General features: G+C 37.7%; 1 protein-coding gene across 3 annotated transcripts in view; it reads left to right on the forward strand.

The window, feature by feature from the left end:
• Positions 1 to 25,795, forward strand: part of SSBP2 (single stranded DNA binding protein 2) — a 189,367-nt gene that overhangs the window by 147,626 nt on the left and 15,946 nt on the right. For 2 of the 3 annotated variants that reach the window (XM_082075551.1, XM_082075550.1), the window contains 8 exons: positions 641 to 708; positions 7,113 to 7,161; positions 8,876 to 8,911; positions 12,416 to 12,470; positions 16,126 to 16,196; positions 17,414 to 17,492; positions 20,469 to 20,497; positions 25,594 to 25,692. In XM_082075551.1, the coding sequence (XP_081931677.1) occupies positions 641 to 708; positions 7,113 to 7,161; positions 8,876 to 8,911; positions 12,416 to 12,470; positions 16,126 to 16,196; positions 17,414 to 17,492; positions 20,469 to 20,497; positions 25,594 to 25,692 (486 nt within the window). The remainder of the gene's footprint in view (positions 1 to 640; positions 709 to 7,112; positions 7,162 to 8,875; positions 8,912 to 12,415; positions 12,471 to 16,125; positions 16,197 to 17,413; positions 17,493 to 20,468; positions 20,498 to 25,593; positions 25,693 to 25,795) is intronic. The other variant, XM_082075552.1, reaches the window with a different exon arrangement.

The raw sequence follows: 25,795 nt of genomic DNA on the forward strand, positions 1-25,795 counted from the left end.
TTAAACTTTTGTTGTAATATCAGAGCACAAACTCAGATTCTGTAGTCATTGGGCAATTAATTTATTGATATCACTATGACATTCATGATCATACTAAATCCTTTTCCTATTAGTTGCTTTAGATTTACTATAATTGACTAATTACAAGAAAAATGTAGTGGTTATACTGTATGTTATGAAAGTGATATTATGTGGTGTAATGATACAAGCATTTATTGATATCCTAACAAAATGTAATTAAAATAATCCTATTTTAATTCCATGATGTTGAAATCTTAGAATCTAAGTCCAGGTTTCTGAATTTGAATGAGCTCCCTTGGTATAAAATTTGAATATATTATAAAACCTGCCTTAGTTGGCCATTGACTTGACCTCTATATATGTAAATAGTTCCTCCTGAAAAAAATGACATTTAAAGTATTCTTAGTCTTGTTTCTGTTGTTTGTAATTTTTTCTCGGTGGGGTTAACATCATCATTTTTTTAAGTCAACAATGGAAACTCCTGGAAGAATTAATTACATTGGCCTATCCATTCAGCAGTTATATAGGGATATCATTAACCTGCTGTCCTTTCTTTCCCCCTCCTCTTTGGTTTTGTTTTTTTGTTTTGTGGTAGTCTGACCCTTGGTTATCATTGCAGAACTATGGAGGTGCAATGAGACCCCCTCTGAATGCTTTAGGTGGCCCGGGGATGCCTGGAATGAACATGTAAGCACAATAATAAAATCTTATAATATTTAGAAAAATCATTATTTCATTGTAGAAGTAACATTTGGGATACATGCAACAAGGGAGAACATGCTTTGATAAGTAACATGCTTTGATGATGAATTACAGCAATTTAAAGAAGTGAATCCGCAGCAGTTTCCTTCTGCACGCGTCTCTTACAGGCGCCTTTGCTGTCCCTGCAAGTCTGTACAAATACTGAGTTTCTTTCACAGGTCAAAGTTCACATACTGGGAATATTTTGTCAGTGTAGTCACCAACAGAACCTTGTATGCTTTTTTTTTTCCTAAATGACACTATTTACATTTATGTTTTTATTGAATGATTCAATATTTTTGAAGAATGGTACCAGTATGGCTCTTTTTTGCAAGATAAACAAGTGCTTAATTTTAGCAGAAGAAAACCATTATCTATAACTATTGATTAAAAAAAGAAAAAAAAAAAGACATATTTGAAAGAAGTGTGGATTATTATTTCTCTGTTGCTGGTTTATTTCCATAACTACATTTATTTCCTGTCTGTCAGATACAGGAGCATCACAGATATGTTTCCAAGCACTTCTGGGACTCGATCATCATTTAGTAGAAATTGACACAGGCTGAATTGATATGTACTGATGTATTCCAGGCATGGATTTATCATGGGAGTGTATTGTGCCTTTTATACCTGTCAATAATACCCCTCGCTGTGTAGAAGTACTTCTGATTTAAAATGAGTGTATCTAGAGTATACTAAATTTAAGGTGAGGATTTTAGCATCGCAAGTGGCCCAACATGAACAATCTTCTGCACTTCAGATAAATCTTTTGCTTACTTGGAGTTGCTTATATGATTAGCAAGTCTGGAAGAAAATAAGGTGCTACTTGTATTATTTAGATCTCTCTCTTAAGAGATTCACAGATTTTAAGGGACTGCTCTAATTAGCTCTAGCGTAACACAGACCAGAGATTATCAAGTCATTCTTGTCAGAGAAGGCAGCAGTGGTCCCGCTATCAACACACTCAAATGATTTTACAACCTAAAGCAGAGGACATCTTCTTTTCTTTCTTCTTTGTCTTTCAAGAGTGAATTTTCAGCAGAGCAGCACAGAAAACACAGTCAAGTTTAAAAAATTCCTGTTATCATTACTTCATAGATACCCATTTTTACTCCTGTTTCTATAGGAGGCATAAGCGGGAGATGATAATTTTCATTTCCAGTATCACAGTATCACAGTATGTTTGGGATTGGAAGGGACCTCAAAAGATCATCTAGTCCAATCCCCCTGCTGGAGCAGGAACGCCCAGGTGAGGTCGCACAGGAACATGTCCAGGCGGGTTTTGAATGTCTCCAGAGAAGGAGACTCCACAACCCCCCTGGGCAGCCTGTTCCAGTGTCTGTCACCCTCACTGAGAAGAAGTTTTTTCTCAAATTTAAGTGGAACCTCTTGTGTTCCAGCTTGATCCCATTACCCCTTGTCCTATCATTGTTTGCCACCGAGAAAAGCCTGGCTCCATCCTCGTGGCACTCACCCTTTGTATATTTATAAGCATTAATAAGGTCACCCCTCAGTCTCCTCTTCTCCAAACTAAAGAGACCCAGCTCCCTCAGCCTTTCTTCATAAGGGAGGTGCTCCACTCCCTTTATCATCTTCGTTGCCAACAAAGGGTTGCCAACCTGAAAAAGAGGTATTGATAGACCATAAAAAAACCATCTAGTCCACCACATCCTTAATTCCTTCTGATTTCCAGTCAGACCTTGAATTCTTGAAACAAATAAAAGAAAATCTAATGTTAGTCTATCATAGACATCATATGTTGGACTCAAGATAATTCTAGGAACCTTCCCAAGGGTAGGCATTTCTTCTTTTAAATAAAATAGTTGTAGAAAAATTATTTAGATATTTGAAATTCAGTGTGAGTATAATACAAGCACTCACAGATTGTCCTCAGGAGGAGATTTCATTATAAGAGAAGAAAATTAACTTTCTAAAATAAAATGTTATACAGTTAAATGGAGGATAAATAAGATATTTTGAGGCTACTTATCCATATAAATTAGAATTTACATAGGAAAAATAAGAAGACAGTTTCTGGATGACAAAAATAATACAAAAAGAATTCCTGGTCTGCCAGAAATAGAGAAAATGGTTATGGGTTGAAATAATAACATTTCCCTATTGCAGCATTTAATAAGCGCATTTTGTCTTGTGTTGAGCCAGTAAACATACATAGATCATGTTCTTTTAATTCAGTGTTGTGGGAAGTACATTTTCCTTTGAACTGGTGTGTCCTCTTGAAGGAGACACCATGAATTGGAGATCTTTACTTGGGAAATTCATGAGCTTTGATACAGTGTATGATCTTCTGAGAAGAGCAAGATGTAATGCAATAATTATGAAGTAGGTAAGCACAGCAGTCTCCGTGTCTTACCAGGCATATACCGCATTCCTTTATGTTCTTACAAATTCATCTTTACTCCAGCTCAGTGGGAACAGAATAAGCTTTCTTGGTTTTGAACAAGACTTCATACTGTCCATTTGCTTATTATAATTCACTTTAAAGCCATAATAGAGTCCAAAATGCTACTACTGGAATATCATGCTCTAGTGTATCCTGACCTGTGCTAGGTGTCGAATCACAGGCCGTTGTAAGGAGCTCCATTCTTCCATGTCTTACTACATTAATGATTTTTTCACCATCAAACTGGTAATTTTTTTTCCTCTGTCAAATGAAGTGACATATCAAAAGCAAAATGAAACAGTTACTATGGTCTGAGGTTTTTTTAACTGTATTTCCAGAACATCAGGTTTTTTTCTTACTGTAAAGGTACGGCTGTCAAAGTTGTCCTGATGCAGAAATCTTAATAAAGACTCATTGTCTGGTCAGTTCCAGCATTTGGAATCGGTCAGAGTGCATCCAAGGATAACATGTGGGCAGTAGCAATAGATGGACCTGGCTGTGCTAAGTGCGCTCTATGTGTTATCCCTTATATTTTATCTAATGTGTAGCACTAAGAAATAACAGTGTAAGTGATTTAGTGTACTTACATTTCTATGAAACAGGATAACTATTCATAAATCTTACAGGAACACACATTGGTTTGTACATAGCCATATCCTTTTCTTACATTTAAATTTTTCAGCGTTCAATATTTTTTTACTTTCAGCAATGTTAAAATATAAAAACGAGCACTCTACAAAAACAGTTGCCTTTTTTAAATCTGTCTTTTCCCCTGTGAAAGCTCAAAAGGAAGCTGTTCTGTTTAAGAGCAGAATACTTGCCAAATATAATTTTACATTTTTGTGGAGGAAAAGGTGTTCATTATTGTCAAAAATGGCAACAGCCAGTTTGACATCTTATAGACAGTATTTCAGTCCAGGAGCATATCCTGCACAAATATAGTACTGCTAAAAAATTGCTTATTAGATTACATATCCTGTGTTCTTCTTAAAAATAACTTTTATTTAAAGTATAAGCTTTTAAGTTGAAACTTTTAAGTAAGATTTTATTTCTTTGTGGGAAAATGCCCTCTTTGCAACAAAATGGCAAATTTAAGGGAGCAGTGTTAAATTTCACTGGTAGTTTTTAATGGCCCACATGTCCTGCTGTGCTGTCTCAGGCGCTGAAAATATCTCAGTCATGCCTGAAAAGAAGAAAGTGTGATTTTGTTTTTTAACTTCAATTCACAAACTTCTGTCTAGATGTTTCATTTCCTGATTGAATATATATGGCCCATGGGAAACTGAAATTTCAGACTGTATTTTTTCAAGTACTGGGATCAATGCTATAGGACTAAGTTAAAGGATAAAGTGCAGCTGTAATTAGTCACAGTGATAGACACTTCATAAATTACTCTGCTTTGGCATTGGTACATTAATAATAATGTTTTATGACTCTGTTGGTGCTTCCAAAATAAACAATCAATAAAAGGCAAAAAAATTGCTTGCATTGCATTGAAAAAAGTTGCAGGTAGCTTTTTTCTAGTGTGTGTTTTATAAGCAAACAACATTTGGCTCCACACAAACCATATGGCTTTCCAGCAGAACCTGCTACAGTGTTTTCTAAGTCTATACATAGAGCTGTCCACGGCTTCCAGTAAATTTGTAAATTCCAACTGTTTTTCAGATGAAAGGTGGGGTTCCCAGTCTCCTCATAAGCCCTGTCTAAATGTCCATGTTGCTGTGGCTTAAGCCAGTCATGCAGCTGAGTCCACTTCGTAGTATCTCTGTAGTTCAGAGTAATCTGTGGCGTCATCACAGGTGTTTTCCATTTGATGCTTTTTGCTAGATGTATTAGTATTCATGTTACATAATGTAACACAAATGAGTGCAGGGGTGTGGGGTGAAAACAGACTTCCAGTGTTGTTACAAATATTCCCCATTTCTCTGAAAAACGGAATCAAATAAACCAAACATAGTACATAGAAAAAAAGAACAAATTTTAGATTAGAAAAAAAAAAAACAACAACCCACACTAATATTTCATCTTATAATCATTAGCAGGGGAGGAATTTCTAAATATTTGACCTGAGGAGCATGAGTAGTATGAGTCCCTTTCCTTGCTTTGCATCCCTTCCTCTCAATGAATAAGGCAGAAAAGACCCTCACCTGCATTTTTGTTTTCCAACCATCCAAAAGTAATGTGAGCAGAAATAAATCAATTTTCACTTGAATTATTTCAGCTGATTTTTGAGCTAATACCTTTATGGTTTCCTCAACAGTGTCATAAAAAAATAAAATTGCATATTAGATCCCTCAAGCAACTTATCTACTCAATAGTATTTAGTTTTGCAAGGCTTTAAAATAGGTAGAGACCTTCCTGAACTCAATAACAAAGCCTGCTTTCTTCTCTGTATTTAAATCACTGCCATGGCTGGTGAGGTGTGGTGGCTAATGTTGCTTTTCTAAAGCTAATGAAGCCAAAATACCATTTAAAATGTGAAAGTTTTGTCATCTGCCTCTCAGTTGTCAGGGCCTTCAAAAAGTTACTTCATCTTATTTATAAATAACTGCGAGTTCTTAATGCTCCCAGGAATAATTATGGTTATTGAGATGTTATGACTGTAAACACGGAGGTTTTACCTCCTGTATGGCTTAGTTCCCGCGGGACTGTTAAAAGACGAAGCCTGAGCACCGCGCTATTTTTCAGCGCTCAACACAGGGTGAGAATGTTAAAATAACAGCAAGTCGTGAGGAAAAACGTGCTCGGTCTGCACAGTTTTTCCTTTTTTCCTTTCCCCGTTCCTGTCTGCTTTTCATACCTGTCTGGTGCCTCCTTGGCGGTGGCTCCGTCAGACAGGTCTTCTGCCAATGGAACACTCATCCCATGCTGAAGTTTCCATTTTTCCTGCTGTACAATAAATTTCCTGTTTCTGTGCCTTCTGTGGAGATAATGTAGCCTTAGTCAAGTAGCAAACTGTTTTTAGATACATATCTAAACATATGTTTTAAGTGTATGTATAAAATGGCATGTTTTCAATTTTTAGTACGCAAGATTTATTGTTATTATTATCAGATACAGGTTTTAGGAACATACTTTTTGTAGCTTTTTTTTTAAAAAATAGGTTTTCCCAAAGCATTTATGAAGTACTACATTCACTTCCACTGATGAAACCTTACTATACTTGCAGTGTTCTAGATCCATACTCAACAAATACATGTATTTTCAGTTCTTGAGGAAGGTACTGAATTATGCAAGCAGGAGTACTATTGCTATGAATGAAATTACACTTACATTTTAGTAGCTTTCTGCCTTTGTCCGTACCGTAAGTAGACTTTTCATGAGATGTCTCATACTTCCTCCAAGTATTTTTTAAAAAGGGCAACAGAGTATAGGTTAAAACACTCCTCGTGAGAACTTAAAGAATTTGCAAACTTGTTTTTCACTCTTTGCAACACTTCTGTGCCACGTTAAAATATGGCGTATATGTAACACAGAGTTAAATTCTTCATGAACAGAAGGGACAAACTTCAAGAAAACACAAATTTGCAATGTCTTTCAAATTGTTCCATTGGGAATTTAAAAGGGGGATGACTGGCAAATTTAAAAGAGTTTGGGACCGATGCAAAACTGCTCCATGTCCAGCATAGCCTGTGTCAGTGTGGCTGCTGGGGAAGGACTACTTGTGATGCCATCCCAAAAGTACCAGAATGAGTCTTAAATGTGAGTGGCAGGGTCGTAAAAATAAATACTTAATCAACTGATAAACTGATTAAATGGAAGCAGTAGTGCAACAGTGAGAATTTTGCGGTAGCATTATAGCTTGGCGTGGTTATACTTCATAAATGCTTGAATTTGAAAAAAGTAACTCTTTTCTTATTCTGAAAACAGATTATTTTGATTTGCTTCACTAGCTGGTCAGAAGTTGGAGGTTGTTCTATGTCTCATCTTTCATCTTCTGTTGCAGGGGTCCTGGGGGTGGTAGACCTTGGCCAAACCCAACCAATGCCAATTCTGTAAGTAAATATTTAAAATATATTAGACATCATCTTATATTTAGGGAAGTATTTCTCATCAATACAACAGCAAAAAAATTCCACTTCATTCAACAAATTAAATACTGCGTGCTTTATGTTTTTCCATGCAAGCCTAACACAGAGCAGATACAGCAAGGAGCACATCTGAACGGAGTGCTGATTGACATGTAAATATCAGCTGTGTTCACAATCACACTATCATGTTCTGCATCTTTACATCAATTACAGCACATCCATAACACAAAGGTTATTTTGAAGTATATTTAAAATATATTTTATCTTCCTTTAGCGCAGGTAAGATGAGTTAGGTCAACACTATCTGGCCAGCAAGCTCTACAGAAATCACAGCTTGTTAAGATACAGCTTAATGTGTGCTCATATTTTACATAACAAAAGCACACTTGCTGCTCTTAACTAGGGAACATGGAATCATAGGGCAATTGCTTGCAAGACATCGGCCATTTTTATAAGCTTTTCGTAAAAAGCAATGCACTCTATTGAATTTCATTGCCACAACTACAAAGTGAGGTAGTACAATAGCAGCTTGAAGGAGGAGGATGTCAGTGAGGCATCCCACATGGACAACGGTGTCTGGTATTTCTTCAGAAAACTCAAAGGTAATTTCTTCATTTTCATTCAGTGATCATACATCATTAGTATAAAAATGTGTCTTTTTTTATCACTTGCAGTTGGATTGATGCAGCCTGGCATCACAGACTGGCCAGATTCTTCCTGTTGCTCTCAGTTTTGACTTTTTAATTCAAATAATGACAACTGGGGAAAAAAAAATGGAAACTTTTCCCCAGTTTTCTTTTGTGTGTAGTCAATTAAATGGATGTTAGGTTATTTTTCAACTGATAATTGAAATATTTTCAGTCTATGAAATTAATTGAGAAGTCCAGTAATAGCTTTTTTTGTAAAAATGAGTTGACTGTCAAGTTGCATACAATCATGGAAGATGCTTATGCTACAAAATAATTTTATATTTTGACAGTACAGTTGCGTAATTCTAGGGTGAAAGAATAGTTGCTTTTCCTTTTATCGTCAAGATCTTATTCAAAATGAAGTATATATATGAACATAAAGACTCGGTCCATGCTTGGGATGACTCTGAAATCCTATTGACTTAATGCAAGCATGTGCTGCTCATGTTTGTAAAGCTTATGAAGCATATTACCTTAATAGTCTTACAGCTTAATGTTTTACTATAGACTGCAGATATTTATAGATTTCATTGTGGCTCCCCAATAAGAATAAGAAGACTCTGGTAGTAGGTGCAAGAGCTGGATTTGTACTAGACCTTGTAACTCGGTATCTTAAAAAAGTGATCTTGCTTCTAAAAACGCTTGTCTCACTTATTGTGAAACAATGGAGAGGAGATATTAGACCTCAGCCTACAGACATTTAAATTGGTGAATTATGTTATTCATATTAATTTCATTAGAGTGGCTACCAGGGCACACAAATCTTAAATGGAAATATTTGTATTTGAAATAGTGGGTGTTAAATTTTATTTGTGTCTATATTGCTAGTTCAGGGATTGAACATAAAATGGCAAGTTGTTGAAAAGGTGTTTTTTTCTGTGTCTTTGAAATAAATTAAACAAATGTTAACGTACAGCTGTACATAAATGTGTGTATGGACCTCATCTCAATGCAGAAGAAATTACTGTTTGTTTCTGTTGATGTTACAGATACCTTATTCTTCAGCATCTCCTGGGAACTATGTAGTAAGTACACTTGTGTGTATTTGCTTATCAGAATAGTTGTTGCTGTTTATATAGGCAAAGGAATAGCTGTCCAGATGTTAAGAAGAACCCTTGTGTATTGGTTGAGAACTGAACATCTGATCTCTGCTTAAGTTTTTTTCTTCCATCTATGGTGCATATGTTGATTTCCATCACTAGAATCATTATCAGTCTGGTCAAAATTGCCCTGAGTGCTCTTTTATTTCAGCAAACATTTATATAATGAATACAATACATTGTCTTCAATAATAAAGGACACAAAAACATAGCTTTTTTGGTAACACAATACTGTTTCTGAGTTTCTGAACCTCAGAAAAGAACAAAACCAACAAACATCTGAAGAATTAGCATAAGCTTTTATCTCCCCAAGGCTCTATAAACTGGTCCTTATTGCTTAAGGAAAAATTTTATTCTTATCATTACCTTCTGAAGACTTGAAAATTCTTTTTTTCTCCATAGTCTGTTATGTCTTCATTTCACAGATGATGTCTTGATTTATTATGGATTAGTTGGTATCATTGTTTTTACTTAGCCTGTACTTCAGAATGAAATAGTTAAAGCTTTGTAATGGGCCCAACATTGAGTTGTCTTTCAAGAGATCATGAAGTGGAAACCCTCTCTGGAATTCAACAAATACACTTTACCTATCAACAAAATGTGTTTTGTTGAAGTATATACTATTGCTTTTTGTGTCTATTCCAAGAGATTAACTTTGTTTATCCTTTTGAACTCTCTGTTGTTGTTGCTATTCTATTTGCATTATTTGTACTTCTAATATACTGTTCTAAAGTATATTGTTTCATCTGCTGTTAACACAGGTTTAGCACTAGCGTCACAGAGTAACGAGGGGGAATTACATATGTCTGTGTGTATGTGTAGGTTGGATTCCAAACTTGTGTTGGTCCTTCAGGTTTCATTAGACCTCTGTCTTGATATTTCATGTTTTATCACCTGAAGATCAGACAACTGCAGGGCATTGACTTTAACCACCATAAAACCTAAAGCTATTTCAGAATGTGGAAATAGCAGGTCCTGCAAGGATGATATACCAGTGTTTTTTCATCTGTTTGTGCTGCTTATATCTTTTTCTTATTTTCAGTCTTCGTAAGGTAGATGATCCTGAGGAGCTAAAGCTGAATGATGTATTTAAGGATGAGCTTATTTTGTTTAGATAAAAGCAATTTATTTTGTCCTTTATTTAGACAATTAACTGTGAAAAAGGTTATGATTCTCATAAGTGTCCATAACTGTAATAGTCATTTTGCCACATGTTAAGTGGAAACAGTCCAAATCTGCTGATCTCCAAACCAGTTTTAATGCAGGATTTAATAGATTTGTCTCTGTTGGGTTTGCCTAAACATTAGTGACCCTAAACATCACTGTTGCTGATTTGGAAGTTGTTTTTTGATACTATAGGTAACTATTTTAAAGAAGCAAACCTAAGTATGATGCAGGTTGTAGTGGTGGACATTTGGTGCACTCACATCAAGCAAAGGCCAGCCAGCATAAAGTACTAGGACAAAAGTGGGCATCGCCTTTTTTCAGTGTATTTCACATTTAAAATTAAGTGCAATAGTTAGTAGTGAAGCATCTTTTCTAATAAATGACTGTTAGTGGTTTCTGCATCTCTTTATGTGGTGCTGAAAAATACATAAGCCTAAAAATCATGTTAGTGAGCTTAGTGCACAAGTACATGTATAAAACCTCATAGCCTGTGATGCCGGGAGGGTCACATATGTGATGCAAAGGTCCCTTTGAATTTGGAGTCTTTAGGTCTGCCGCAGCAATGGGGAAATTTCTCATTGCCGAGGAGTGAATTGGCCTTTCAGGCAGTTTTGGCAAGCCCTAACCCATTCATTTCTGATTCAGTTGTAGTTTGGGATGGGGGAAAAAAGCTATGCGGCTGCCGGCAGTATGAAGTTGTGATTACGCCTTGATTTTTATAAGCTGATCTGTGTGTTTCGTGGTGGAGCGAGTCTTTGTTCTAGCACACTTTGTAGAAGATGGTCGGTGACCTTACTTATTTCACAAACAAGGGGAAGCACAAGATGAAGAACTAGTAGGTGGGGTTACATATAAGGACAGAGATGTATATGTATATTGACTGACTTCCCCCCGCAAGTATTTTACTTGTACAAATCTGCTGAGGAGCGGTATCAGTCAGAAAGCTGATATGTGACTGAGTTTGATCGTCTGAAAATAGTGTTTGCTAGTATATTATTGCTAAATGTTTTGGAAGAAAATGCTATTTTAAGTAAGTCATTGAGAAACAGTGTCTATTGTTTTAAAGCCAGGACTTCTCTGCCTCCTTCCAAAATATCTCGGTGAATTACAGCAAATCTCAGCAATGTCCTTGTAAGCAGACAGGAACAACCAAACCTTTACATTCAGTGCTACTGAAAAAATGTTCCGGACTGGAACAGAATATCTGGTATCTTAAAATATAATAAAAGAGATAAAAATATAATAAGATGAATTATTGTATGAAAATAATAATCTGATGTTAGCAATCTGTGTATTTTTTATTACAGAATGTCAATATTTAATGACTTGTATTGGCACAGACGTTTTTATCAAACTGAAAGTTGGTAATTTTTCATGTTACTTAAAAATATTAGTGGCTCTGCAAACATAACAGCAAGAAGTTACGGTTCTGTTCTTACTATAAATGATTTTGAAGTTTAGAATAAAATTCTTGGAGAACTTTTTAAAGAACCTTAAAAAGCTTTTTCAACAACCAGAGCACTTTGTGTATAGTTCTTAGTCATAAACAGATCTGCAACTCAGAATAATCTGAAACTAAGAAAACATGTGTTCTTTGATGGGGTTATTTTTTTTTCAAATCTTTCATTTAGCAGTCTAGGCAAGTGATATGTCTGTACCCCCCATTATCCTGACCTTTTTAATCCTTTTGTCATTAATTTGAGAAGAAATTATGTATACCGATGTTATTTTCAAAAATCCTAGGATATTATACAGACAGAATCAAGATGCCTATTGCATTGAGATACCAAGTCTGCCCAAAAAGAGAATTTTCTTCAGGTGATTAGGCTGTTCTGTCCCCACAGGACACCCCCTTGTTTTATGCTTAGCAAATATAGGTTCCTCATCCATTGACTGTGTACAGAGTACAGCAAAACAGAAATGCCAACTGAAAAAACAGAGGTAATAGAAGTAGGTGGAGGGAATTAAATATAATTGTCTTAGGCCCTGCTCCAAGTATTTCTCTTGTCTGACTCACAGCATGACACAGAGTTATTGACTAATGGGTATTCCAGTGTCTGGGTCCCTCCGTACATTAGGAGTCTGTGCCGGAGCTTGCTGACCAGTTACTTTGTCTTAATCTGTGATGAGCTGTTTCGCTAGTTTATCAGAAAAAGTGCATGTTTATACCAGAGTAATGATATTTCTTTTATTTGTACTATGTTCATTTTTTACTGCATTTTTTTTCCTTTCATGCTAACTGACATTTTCTGCTCTCTGTAGGGTCCTCCAGGAGGTGGAGGGCCACCAGGAACACCTATCATGCCTAGTCCTGCAGGTATTGAAATATACTCAGAATTAATAAAATATAAGCAATTTCAGGAAGTGCACAAATTCTTTTTCAGACTTTGATTTTCATAAAGAATCAGATAATGATAATTTATTGGTTTTATGCTTTCTATATCAGTTCTTTTACTGCACTTCACTCTAATTCCCTGCTGTCTTGTGATACAAAGCATTGTATCTCTGCAGTTCAGAGCAACTCATTTCTCTGGCTTTTGAGCCCATCTTTTCTTGCACAATTTCAGCAAGTTAAAAACAAAAGAAGTCACAGTCTTTGGTTTTGGTTTTTGTTGGTTTGTTAGTTTTGTTGTGGGTTTTTTTGTTTGTTTGTTTTTTGGGTTTTTTTTGTGGGTTTGGTTTATTTTTTTGCTAATGTTCTTTGGGACGATTCCACCAGTTTGGAAATCAGGAGGTTTATGAATCTGGTGAATCGAAGAATCACAGACTGACTGGTGCTGGAAGTGACCTCTGTAGATCATCCAGTCCAACCCACCCGCTAAAGCAGGGTCACCAGAGCAGATTGCACAGGATCATAATCCGGGCGGGTTTGAATGTCTCCAGAGAAGGAGACTCCACAACCTCTCTGGGCAGCCTGTTCCAGGGCTCTGGCACCCTCAAACTAAAGAAGTTTCTCCTCATATTCAGATGGAACCTTCTGTGCTTCAGTCTGTGACGGTTGCCCCTCATCCTATCATTGGGCACCACTGAAAGGAGTCTGGTTCATCCTCTTGACATCCACTCTCAAGATATTTATAAACATTGATGAGATCCCCTCTCAGCTTCTCTTCTCCAGGCTGAACACACTCAGCTCTCTCAGTCTCTCCTCATAAGAAAGGTGCTCTAGGCCGCTAATCATCTTCATAGCCCAAAACTTTCCCTGTAGTATCTCGTGGGATCGATCTGACTGACGGGGTTTTTGAGCGATGTGCTGCATCCCACAGCTTGGTGTCCTGACTGGCAGGAGGGTGATGCTGGACATGTTGCTCTCCTCTGACTTGTAATGGAGGAGTGAGGCCCTGGAGGAGCCATCGCCATGTCCTACCAGTGATCTGTTCACAGAACTTCAGCTACCACGTTGTTTCGCCAAGGAACATGGTCTGTATCTTGAAACTGAGTCCGCATGGAGATTTTGTCCATGCAAAAGATTGGCCACATTCCTACTAAGGTCTGAGGAAACGAGGAGGATGTAAGGATCCAGGATGGCTAGCTAGCTTAAAGATGGTCAACTAGGTGTAAGTATTTCACTCCTTCAATAGTCGTCAAAGATTCTGATATGAAAATGGAACTGCAGGATATGGAGGATGCTGTCCTTCACCATGGATATCCTCAGAAATCTGCTGAAACGAAACTTATTACATCTTGTGTAACCCAGTATTCAACAGCTACTCCTTTTGGCCAGTTTCTGCCTTTCTAACTCACTTTCACCAATGTTCGCCCCAGTGATGTTACAGTGTCCTCAGTGCTTATGTCCTACATGTTGTTGCTGTTCTCTACAGCACAGAAGGGTAGGGAGGTTTCCTAACTGGCCATGAAAATGCTTACACTAATATCTTCGTTAAATACAATTCGAGGGCTTTAAAAAATTCAACCTAAGATACTGAGTAGGTCTTCCCTGTTCATATCATCAGTGAAAAAGGAAATTAGTGCAAGCTGGCATTCAAAAGTTAGGGTCTCTTTTAACATAAAACAAACTTAGGGACAGGCCGCACTTTTGAAAGTAGTTGCCCCTGCGGTTGTGGCACGTTAGGCTGTCTGTGTGCAGCTCACATAAAGTTTCTGATGACAGTTGTTCCCATTTTTGGTATAGAGACTCAAAGATCTTTTGAGGGTCTGTTTTCCAAAGTATGAAAACGCTTGGCCACCTGAGAATTTTGCAAAGGTGTTTACTTGCCTCTGAGCCAGACCAGCTCTGAGGTGTTCCCGTCACCCAACTGGTCCGTGTGTATTTTGACATGAGGCAGCAGAACATGGGGAGAGCCAGGGATGTGTGTTGCAAAAGGATCTGGTGGTTGAAGAACTTGTTGCCTACCTCATCGAACATGAAAAATAACTTCTTACATGCTAATTTTACTTTGATAACTTTAGGCTATAAGCTTTCTGTTCCTCCTCTTCTTTAAACAGCGTATTTGAAAGCTGTGGTGATACATTGTCCTCTGCATATAGTGCAATTATTTACTCATCAAAATTAATTAGTGCTTAGAAAACTGTCTCACAAAGATTAAGGAATAGACAGAGACCTTGATCTTAACTGCCCAGTGTGTGTGTACAAATACATTCTTGTGCTAGGTCAGGCCACATTCCCAGTTCCAGCACATTTCAGTCTGGTCTTGGCTTTCTCCTTGTGCTACTTCTGACTCAGAAGTCCCACGTCACCTTGTCTTGGAAAAGGAATTACAGATCAGCAATGTTTTTTTGCGTATGTTGTTCATCTCAAAATTCTTGGTTCAAAGAGATGGAATGGTCTTTTGGAGGAGGTGTAGAGAACTAAGCTATTCTTTATTCTTTTTGCAGATACCATAGAAGTACTGATTGTCCAGAGTTGACAGTATTTTTTATATTATGCTATCCTCTTAGGGATGTATTTACACCTCCCTTAGGTCATTCTGCTCTCAGTAAGCTTTTTCATTACATGGCCTATGTCTTGTCAGGTTCCCTTGGGAAAGGTTTCTGCCTAATTTGCCTACTATCTGCTACATTTTTAACTTCTGTTTCTTACAAATATTGATGAAGGGTGTTAATAAGACTTTGTGTGTGTTAGCAGTGGGGATAAATTGGAGATCAGAATGAATAATTTGTATCTACTAATGGTTCTTAGATGTTGGTCTCTTAAGTTCAACCAGAAGAGTTATGTGGGTTGTCTTCTCTGTGTATTGTTAATTAAATCTTGCATTCCAACCCTGGAGGTGCTCCACCTGAAAGTTCATGTGCACTGATTGGAGGGAAAGGTCTGAGATGCAATACAGCTGCGCCAACATCTGGCAAGCCCACGTGAAACTCCTGGCAGAATTTACCACCTCAGGCATCAGGCTGTGCCAGGGTGGTTTTGTTGGGTTTGGGCTCAGTTTTTTTTTTAACGTTGCACCACACTGTACCATGAGGATGCGTCAGTTACAGCTGCCCTTAGAGCAAGGGCCTTTGCACAGTGTTCGACTGAATAGTTAGATATATCCAGAATCAAAGACCGACATGAATGAGAATAAAAAGTGTGATTCTCTATACCAGCTTTCAGTCTGTTTAACGAGAAGCTGTTTATCATTTATTACAGATTAAAAAAAAATCACAGGAAGTATTGATAAGAAACTCTTGTTTTATAGAGACTGTTGAAGATGAGTGAAGCAGTATGGAACTGCAGGAAGAGGGTTTATGGAATTAAATAGTTACAGATACTTGGTGATTTATAAACCTTTTAACAGTCATACATAAAACTATGGTCTAGAAGTAGTCACTTAGGGACCCTTGCAATTATTTCTTTTCATAGCTCTGTTGTGTGGTAGCAATAGATAGAAAGGGAATGAAATCTTCCATTATATTGCCACTGTGTATCAGTGATTCAGGCACAGAAATAATATTAATAAAATGACAGGAAATGTATTAGGTGAGTAGTTTTATTGAAAGGTATATATTAGCACTAAAATAATCTCTTATTACAGATTCCACCAACTCTGGAGACAACATGTACACTTTAATGAATGCAGTACCACCTGGACCCAACAGACCTAATGTAAATATGAATAGTTATATATTTCTTTGAATTATACAGCCCTTTTTTATCCAAACACTATGTTTCCATCACATATCATTAATACTTTTAAGTTTTCCATTTATATGGGTGTCACTTCAGTTGCTCCCCCCCACCATGTACTTCTTGATTTTTCCCAAATCAATCATGCCAATGCCTGCCAAGTAATGGTTGGAGCATATTTTTCTACATGGAAAAGGCCTAAGAAGCTCGTGCATGTGGATCTTGGGGGCAACAGACCTCTGTGTGGTAGGATGTCATCGCAGGAGCTGCCACTAAGCATTAGTTTCCGAGGGATTCAAACTTGTGTTATAGAAAAGTATCTACCCCTGAAAAGGCGGGATAAAATTGCTGAAAGTGACTCAGTATTATGTTGCCCTGCTGTTCTGTAAAAAAGAATAAAATTAATACGTCTAAGAAGAAACAAACATCCCTGTTTATCTAAATGGGATGTTAAGAATGAGACTTATTGATAACATTTAAGTATTTGCCTAATTAACTAGTTAACTGATGACTACTTTAGCCTAAATTTCAGTAGTTCTAGAACTGACAAAAGTCTGGATTCTTAGGTAGAACTTGTTTCTTCTCTGTTTTTTCTCTGTGCCTTCAGTTTTATTGTATTTCTCTGATTACAATCATATTTCATTTAATTATGATCCATATTATAGGCCTTTTGAAAAAAGAGCCAGCAGAATTAAAAATACAGATATTCAGATATTGCTAAATCATTACACAGTGAATTGTAGAAAATCTACTATAATGCTAATGCCATCAGGTTTTTGAAGAATTGAATTTAATGTTAATATCTGCAATTGGATGGAAACTGCTCATGCTTATTGAAGAGAATTGTAGAATTCCCTGTAACTTCAATGGGAGTAGAGATAGGTCAGCACCAGCAAGTTTCAAAGTTATGCACCAAGTATTTAAGTAAATAATAAATTATTCCTAAATTGTATTCCAGCCTACAGAGGTGAGAGTTTCCAAAAACCATGAAGGCAGCATTAGAAAAAGTGAACAAAAAGAATGATGTTTTTGCAGTCTTCATGTGAAGGACTTGCACTAGATCTGCAACGTTCAGAGCTGGGACTGTGCATTTTTCCTTTTTTAAAAAAAATTTTTTTGAGGATTTTTTTTTAATTAGATTATCTACCAAAAAATTGTACAGTAATACCAATTTTTCATGTCTGATCCTTTTGTAGTTTCCAATGGGGCCAGGGTCAGATGGACCTATGAGTGGACTGGGTGGAATGGATTCACATCATATGAACGGATCATTAGGTAATGATAGTTAATGTTACAAACAGTGTGAATTTTCAATGACTAATGCTATTTTCTATGACTAGTTCTCTGAGTTGTGTGGAAGACTGTATGTAAAAATATTTTAAAAGCTGAAAAAGCTGTATATACATCAATAAGCATCAAGACACTTTTGAAGCATGTGAGTTGGTACACATAATGTAGCTCTGGAAGAAAAATACTGTATTTTATTTCCATAAGAGGCTATAGTTTTAATCTGGTTGATGAAAACCCCTCTAAAAGCATACCGTCACAGTAGTGTGGAGATGAAGGTTTAAGCACCATTTTTATCTACGTCTCTACCTCTTTAAAATTCTGGGAAGGTCTCATTGTGACGTGGCAGTGCATGTTCTTATCAATTACCCGAAAGTAAGTTATTGCATATATTGATGCATGTGTTAAACTGTTTTTATCCCAACATATTGACGTCCTCATTTGTTCTATAATTAGTCACCTATCTGTCAAGTATGAGTACTATTACTCCATCTACTTTAGCAGCTTCAGACAGGTGCCTGTTTTAATCCACCCAAAAGAACATGAATTCTTGTCAGGGTACGCAGAGGCCGGAGGAGGAGCGTCCTGTTTGACGTTTGATACTCTGATTTTTGAAGGACTCGTATCTAGAGGAGAAGCCTCACACAACTCTGCAAAACACACACTGCTATATCTCCTGACTGTCATGGCAGATTCTTTGCTCTTCCTCTTTGCTGGAAGGATGATAGACACTTAAAAGGGATTTAAGAAACAGGCTGCAGCTAAATGAATTGCATGTGTACCTTCCTCTTCCATAGCTGCAAGGTAAATAAATACCTTGTGTTTATATCTGGTCACACCCTAACACCAGGGCAGTGGCTCTGAATGCAGTTCTTCTGTTGCGTTCTTCACTTCTCCCTGCACCAAGGGGTGTTGGTTGTGCAGGCAGCAATGGGGGAGAACTTCAGGCTTGCAAAGTCTTCTGGTCTCTTTCTTCTGTCGGCCTTGTCCACCGTCTCATCGGGGAGCCAGTCCAGTGCCCACAGAGGACACCAGCAACACCCTGCTGAGCAGCATTTTCCTTCATGGGGAGAAACCCAAGGGAGCTAGTTGCAGGTCAGGCAAGCTACCAACGTTCCCCTCTCCTCTGCCCCCAGAGGAGAGCTCTGTCACCTCCCACCACAGGCATGGGCCAACCTAAACTCCATACCATTCAGTTCCATGCTGGGTGGAGATCCATCACTTCTGGCCCAAAAACATGGAGGTTGTGAGACAGAAAGTATAAACAGGTAAGAAAGGAGAAATTCAAAGAGGTTATGACAAGGTGAGGAAAAAAGCTGAGCCATCCAGCCTCATTCAGCAGACATCTTCTCTGTGATTGAAATTCAGCAGTAGGCATCTATCTCCTGATAGAATTATCTTTTTCTTCTAGCAAAGCATGTCCCCAAAATTCCTAGATTACTTTGCATAGAGACACCTTTTGATTTTACGGCCATTCTTTACATGTTAGAATCCTAAAATGGATTGTTGCTTTAATTAATAATGATGCACATTACATTCAAATACACTGTGTAAAAGGTAATCACATCTTTTCCTGTCACTTCTATAGCCTGAGAATTGTTTCTTAGCTAAAAGAAAAAATAAAACTGAAACAGTAATGGAAGGATTTTATATGCACCTAGTATTTTATTGGGTTTTTTTCTGCAGTGATAATGATATTGTGCTTAGTCAAATTAATGATAACTGCCTTTAGGGGTAGCTTCATATCTGAACTGGAACCTGATTTGTCTTAGGAGAGGAGGACTGGGAGAGAGCTGCTGCGTTCATTCTGTGCTGCAGTTGGCAGCTGCGTCTCATAATCAGGTGGATAAATTGCTCAGGGTCCATCTTGAACTTCTTCAATTTCTTTGACCACAACCTTTCTATTGCATATCTCTTCATGGTTAGAAAGAAATCTTTTCCTGATTTCCAACAAAATTTATCCTTTGGGCCATGGTAAAATGATTCTTCATGTATTTACAGAGAGAAATCACATTCCTTCTCAGCCTTGATTTCCCTGGCTAGGTATAGTAAGCTTTTTTAGTCTCCTCCCACAACTGCCTTTTCTTGATTGTTTTTCTCTGGTATCCTTCCTTCTAGTTTTTATTCAGTGCTCTTCTAAAGTTTGTATTTCCTGAAAACAGATGACGAGAATTGTTTACCGTCTCTTGTTGCTAAAAATGCTTTTTCCATCCTAAAGTTACATTTTCTTTATTCTTCGCTTTACCTGAGTGAGAGCTACAGCATGTGAAAAAAATCTTTTCAATAGTCTTTCACTCATTATAGTTAATTTTATTTGTTTTTTGTTAATCTAGTCCTCAGGATAATCTGTTTTATTTCTGAAAGATACTGTCATCATCCATATTTCTAATGCATCAAAAGTTGGTATCATTTTAGCCGATTTCAGTAGTAGGCTTCTGCTTCTGGGAGTAAAGACATTGATGAAACCCTCCTAGCCGACCTTAGAGATAATAGTGATTTTTTTCCCCAGGAATATCAGCTTTTACTAGTTAGCCATGTTTTTGCCTTTCTTCTTACTTCTCCAGCTAAAGCAACATTTCCCATAGGTGGATATACCTCAAATTAATTGACTGACCTGCACGCTGCCGTTGCTAATGGGACAGGGAGGCTGGACAGATGGTTTCTGAAGTTGTGCTGGTCTGTCTCATCCTGAAAAGGCGCCACCCAAATAACTGGTGCAGATCAGGAGTGTGTCCTTCATTGTTTTCTCACTCCTTATACCAAGCGTGTACACAGACAAAGGAATTAAATCATTCAACACTGACTGTAAACTTCTACTAAGAGAGACATTGGGAACGAAGTGAGATGACACATGGTTGGTTATGTTTTAAAATATTGCTGTTGCATTATATTTGTACTATGAAAAAAATTACTAGATTAATTTCAGCTCACAACTAACTGAATAATTATCTGTTTTAATTTAAGGCTCAGGAGACATGGACAGTATTTCCAAAGTGAGTATCTAATCAGATATTTGGAATTTTTAGAATGTTTACTGTAAACATACTTTCTTTGTTATGAATCTTTTTATTATGTATCCATGTTTCTGCTTGTCAGCTCCTTGAATGCTATGCAGACAGAATTAGTACTAATTGAAAATTAAAATCCAATATAATCAACAGGAATTATAAGTAGATTTATTCCCTACTCCATAATATTGTGTATTAATGAATGTCATTGATTATATCCAGTTCATAATCTGATTGGTCACCTTATAATCTTCCACACTGTTAAGACAAATGAATACAGTTCTAATAATCAATTATAGTTAAATGTAAATTTGGGGAAATGTCATTAAGACATTACTTTTATTCATTGCATGATTGCTTTTATCTCTGTAAGACAATGTTAATATCTTAATCATTAGTAGAAATTCCTAAAAGCTAGACTAAGAAGGAGTTTCAGAAGCACTATTTTGGTACGACAGCCATTAAGTACTCGGAAATGAATGTGAGTTTAACCTGCAGGGGTTTTGCATCTGCAAGAATAATATTGTGCTTGAATGCATCACTTCTTCCATAAAAATAAAGCCACTGCATATGTGTTTATCATTAATTCAGAATTAATGATGTTATTTGGTACTGATGAAGTGGCACGAATCCTGTACGGTTCCACGGTTTGTGGTGTCCTGGCTGGGCAGCATGGCGCTGGGGCAGCCCGTGAAGTGTGCTCAGCGTGTTATCGTTCCTGGAGAGAAGGACCTCAGCAAACATGTGCTGAGCAAAACTGACCTCAGCACCATCCATAGCAATCCTATATTTTTGTTCATTTTAAAAATCTCTAACATTTTCAGGTTTTGCAAAAAGTAAAACAGTGGTTTGAAGTGACCGTGTTCCCTTAGTTGTGCTTAGGGATGTAGTGAAGGATTAAATAAAAGCCTCCAATGAGATAATAAACATCCAGCACTTTTTAAATCAATTACCATCATTTTATTCAGTGCTTTTATTGCAAAATGCAGCATCTTTTAAGGAAAAAAAAACAAAACGTGCCATAGGATTATTTTTAAAAGCCTCTATTAATCCCACTGGTATTAAGTATCAGTATATGCGCTAATACAAGTATTAGCAGCTCTGAAAAGTTTGATCTAAAAATTTTCCTGAAATTTTGTTGACCGTAATAAGTAACTCATGGAAATCATCACATCAAATGCATGTCTTTTTCAAACAGCTAAAAGAAAATAGCTTTTTACTTTGGAAGTAACAGAGTTGTCCTGTAACACTGTTACATATAATAGCTTTTAAATAGCTACTTAAATTTAAATATTTAAATGTAAATATTTTTAATATCTTCTGAGCAGCAGTGCCCAATAGGCAGCCTGTGTGGGCTGCACTGGTAATTTCAGGTAGGTTGTAGTATACATGCATTTGAAACTTGAATGGAAAAGTTCTGCTTGCAAGGAATAGTAGTTTTCTGGGGTTGATGCATGGAAAATTATGTGGCTGACTTCCAGTTTTGTATGCAGTTACCACGATTATTCTTGCTGGGGCAACCATCTCCATGTACACATCAGCAGCTAGTCTTGCAGTTCGCTTTTTTACAAGTACATTTCCAGTGACGGAAATTGTTCATCAAAGGTTCTCACAGTTTGGGGTGTGTGTTGCTAGATGCTCAAGTCATAGAATCATGGAATCACAGAATGGTTTGGGTTGAAGGGACCTTCAGAGCTCACCCATTGCCCCCCCTGCCACGAGCAGGGACATCTTCACCAGCTCAGGTTGCTCAGAGCCCCGTCCAGCCTGACCTGGGATGTCTCCAGGGATGGTTCATCCTCCACCTCTCTGGCCAACCTGGGACAGGCTCTCACCACCCTCAGGGTCAAAAATTTCTTCCTCATGTCCAGCCTGAATCTCCCTCCTTTAGTTTAAAACCGTCACCCCTTGTCCTATCACAACAGCCCCTGCAAAAAAGTCTGTCCCCATCTTTCTCATTGGCCCTTTTTAAGCACTGAAAGGCTGCAATAAGGTGTCCCTGGAGCCTTCTCTTCTCCAGCTGAACACCCCAACTCTCTCAGCCTGTCCTCCCAGCAGAGCTGTTCCAGCCTCTGATCATTCCTGTGGCTCCTCTGGCCCCTCTCCAACAGGTCCATGTGTGTCCTGTGCTGAGGAACCAGAGCTGGCCAGGCACAGGACTTCACTGGATTCAAATGCGTCTTAGAGGAGCTGATTATCAGTTCCCAGGAGATGAAAAAAATTAATCCAGTCTTGGTAAAGTCGGTACAGCTCACAGAATTCAGAGCCATGTTTTCTAGAGAAGATTTTAATTTAATTGGCTGAATGGCAAAGCATGAATTTTTTAGGAAGTAGATTGAGATGGAGGAAGTAAATGATCTGAAATTATGCATATTAAATAAACATTAATAACAAGTGTTTCTTGCAGTGCCCCTGGAATTTGTGCAGGCATCAAAGACATACTTGCTTTGGAAAAACTCAGCTAGTGCTACGATGCTAGAGCCCATACTGGCCATAAAAGCACCCCAGGGGAGTTGCTATAAAAGCATTTATGTTAGGAATTTGAACCTTTGGGGCTGGCATACTGTAGTGATAGCAGAATTTCAAAGCTTTGTGCTACACAGAGCAAGATAAAATAGGGGTAAATTCCCCCAGGAATGAACAAAAGAGCAGGAGCATCATATAAAATAAATGTGACAAGACCTTAGTGGGTTTTAAACTTTATATTCATAGATTTCAAGGCCAGAAGGGACTGATACGCTTGTGTAGTATGACCTCCTGCATAACAGAGGCAACAGGACTTATCTGAATTAATTTGTGCTTAAAGTACAATAGCTCTGGCTTCACTAAAGCAATAGTTTTTAACCATTTTCAAGCTGTAGGTCCCTGATTATTTGCTCTGCTAACTTCACTGAATAGCAAACTTCATAGTCAGATGTTAATTGACTAGTTAGGCTTTTAGTTGCCTTTGGACGTGTTGTCCAGCGATTGAGGATCTGTTTCAGAAGCAGTGGACTAGACTGAAGAAAGCAAAAGAGCAAAAGCTCTTGACCCAACTCTGCAAGTTGCATTTCAAGTTGCTAATAAAAGAACAGTAATGCCTGCATGTCACTTATGTAATTAATTTTATATTCAACCTATATCTGAAAATAAATACACTGAGCTGATCCCATGAACATACTTGGCCATTCAAGCTGTGAATGATGATCTTCCCTCAGGGGAATATGGTGAAAACCTAACAGCAGCCTTTCGTTAACCATACAAAATAAATTGCAAAGAGGACGGTATGTACAGCCGTCACGCATATCACTCTGCTAATGTAGCAGCAAAAAGTTTTTGGTATTTGGTAAAGCTGGGAACAAGGCTTTTTGTTCTCTTTGGAGGTCAAGTAAATCCTGAGGAACAGTGGAATATGTTGCAATATTTAAGTTTTGGACAGTGCTTGTCATGGGACTTCATGATTACAAAGGGGAACATGAGGAAATATGGTATGGAGAAGTAGAAGTCATAGCTATCCCATCCCATTTTCTGTTCAGTGACTACCCTACTATACATCTTTAGACTACCAGGATAAGCAGCCTTTGTAGTTACGAGGAAAAGTGCCAAGAAATTAAGAGGACTTTCTCTTTTTTAAATGCTGCTATTTTTCATTCAGAGTTTGACCTCTTGCAGGTTTAGTGATTCTGAACAAAGACGGCATGCAAGTATTTTCAAAGTGCAGAAGACCTTGGGTTTTTTTAATAAAAAATCTTTGTGCTAACAGATGTAGTATCAGGATCGCAACTGAGAATAACATAAGAAAAAGAGAACAAATTCACTTAGGATTTTTATAGCCATTATGATTTGGTCACTTTGATCAAGAGCGATAATTGGAGCTGCGTTTTGTTGGCTGGCCTATTGACTGCACTAGGTTTGCATTAAATTTATTGCGACCTACCATATTTGCATTTGTTTAAGTAAAATCTCAACAGCAATTTTTGCATTTAATTTTTTGGGGTGGGGTGAGGGAAGGAACTGTAATAGATGTAAATGTTTAATAACATGTTCATGACTTCACTCCCTCCTTTCCCCGATTGCTCCTTTTCCACAAACCCTCTCTATAAGTAGGAATCACACATGCTCCCGGCATGGTGGGGTACCACAAATCACCTTTGTAAAGAAACTTAAGTAATTGTAGTGTCTACAATAATCATGTATTAACTACTGACTTGGGATAATTTCTGTGACAATTACCTCATTTTACCCTTTCTGTAAGTAACTGAGTCTTGAAAGCATTTCCTGAACATTGCAGGGGTGGTTGTACGGGAACACTTCTTTAAGAAAAGGGAATTTATCTTCAGAAACCTTTGTATTGTTATTATTTATTAGCATCTCAGTTACACCTAGGCACTGAAAGGTGGATTAAAACACTGTGGCATTGTGCTCTGTGCAAGCAGATCGCAAAGCACACCTCCTCCTGAAAACGTTCGCAAGCCCAGTCCAGTGCCCAGCTGTTACTCAGGGGTCTTTTATCTAAATCTCTTTAGCTTTTTTACCTATAAACACGCTGTATTAGCCATGCTCGGTGAAGTGGCTTAACACTTGTGAACTACTTGTGAAACTGCATTTCAATAAACTTTGAACAAAGACCCTGGGCACAGGCCGCTGCAAAGGTCTGTGTAGACCAGATCCATCCATACGTCTGCCTTTAGGTACATATTTGTAAGTCGCATACGTCAAGGCATGTGCTCATAGACTTCACTGAATTTGACCTCATGATTTAATGTAATGACAGAGCTACCTCATGTACCTGCTGCAAACATTTATAGCTTTTCCCTCCTTCAGTGGAGAAGATGCTGGCTATAACCAGAAAACAAGAATTGCAGGGAAATAATTATTGCTTCATGGAAGAAGAAGCTGCTTCACAGGCTAAAATTAGTGACTGAATCATGCAGAACTCTGCAGAGGCTTGTTTTTCGTCTTTGAACATCCCAGTGCATTGCACAGTGCATCTTAGCGCACAACAGTATGGTGTAAAGCGTGCCTGTGGCACACGTGGTGAAGCTGCAAAATGAACTGAAACCTCCAACGCTTACCCTGTATTTTAAAATCTTATTTAACAGAACTCTCCCAGTAATATGAGCATGAGTAATCAGCCTGGCACTCCCAGGGATGACGGTGAGATGGGTGGAAACTTCCTAAACCCTTTTCAGAGTGAGAGCGTAAGTATCTTTTTTTACCTAGGTGGTTTTTGTTTGTTTGTTTATTTCGTCAATCTCTGTCATTTTGGGTTTTGTTTTTTTAAAAAAAGGCAAGAACAAACAG

This window comes from Streptopelia decaocto (assembly GCF_964273445.1).
Source record: "Streptopelia decaocto genome assembly, chromosome: Z".
Classification (NCBI taxonomy): Eukaryota; Metazoa; Chordata; class Aves; order Columbiformes; family Columbidae; genus Streptopelia; species Streptopelia decaocto.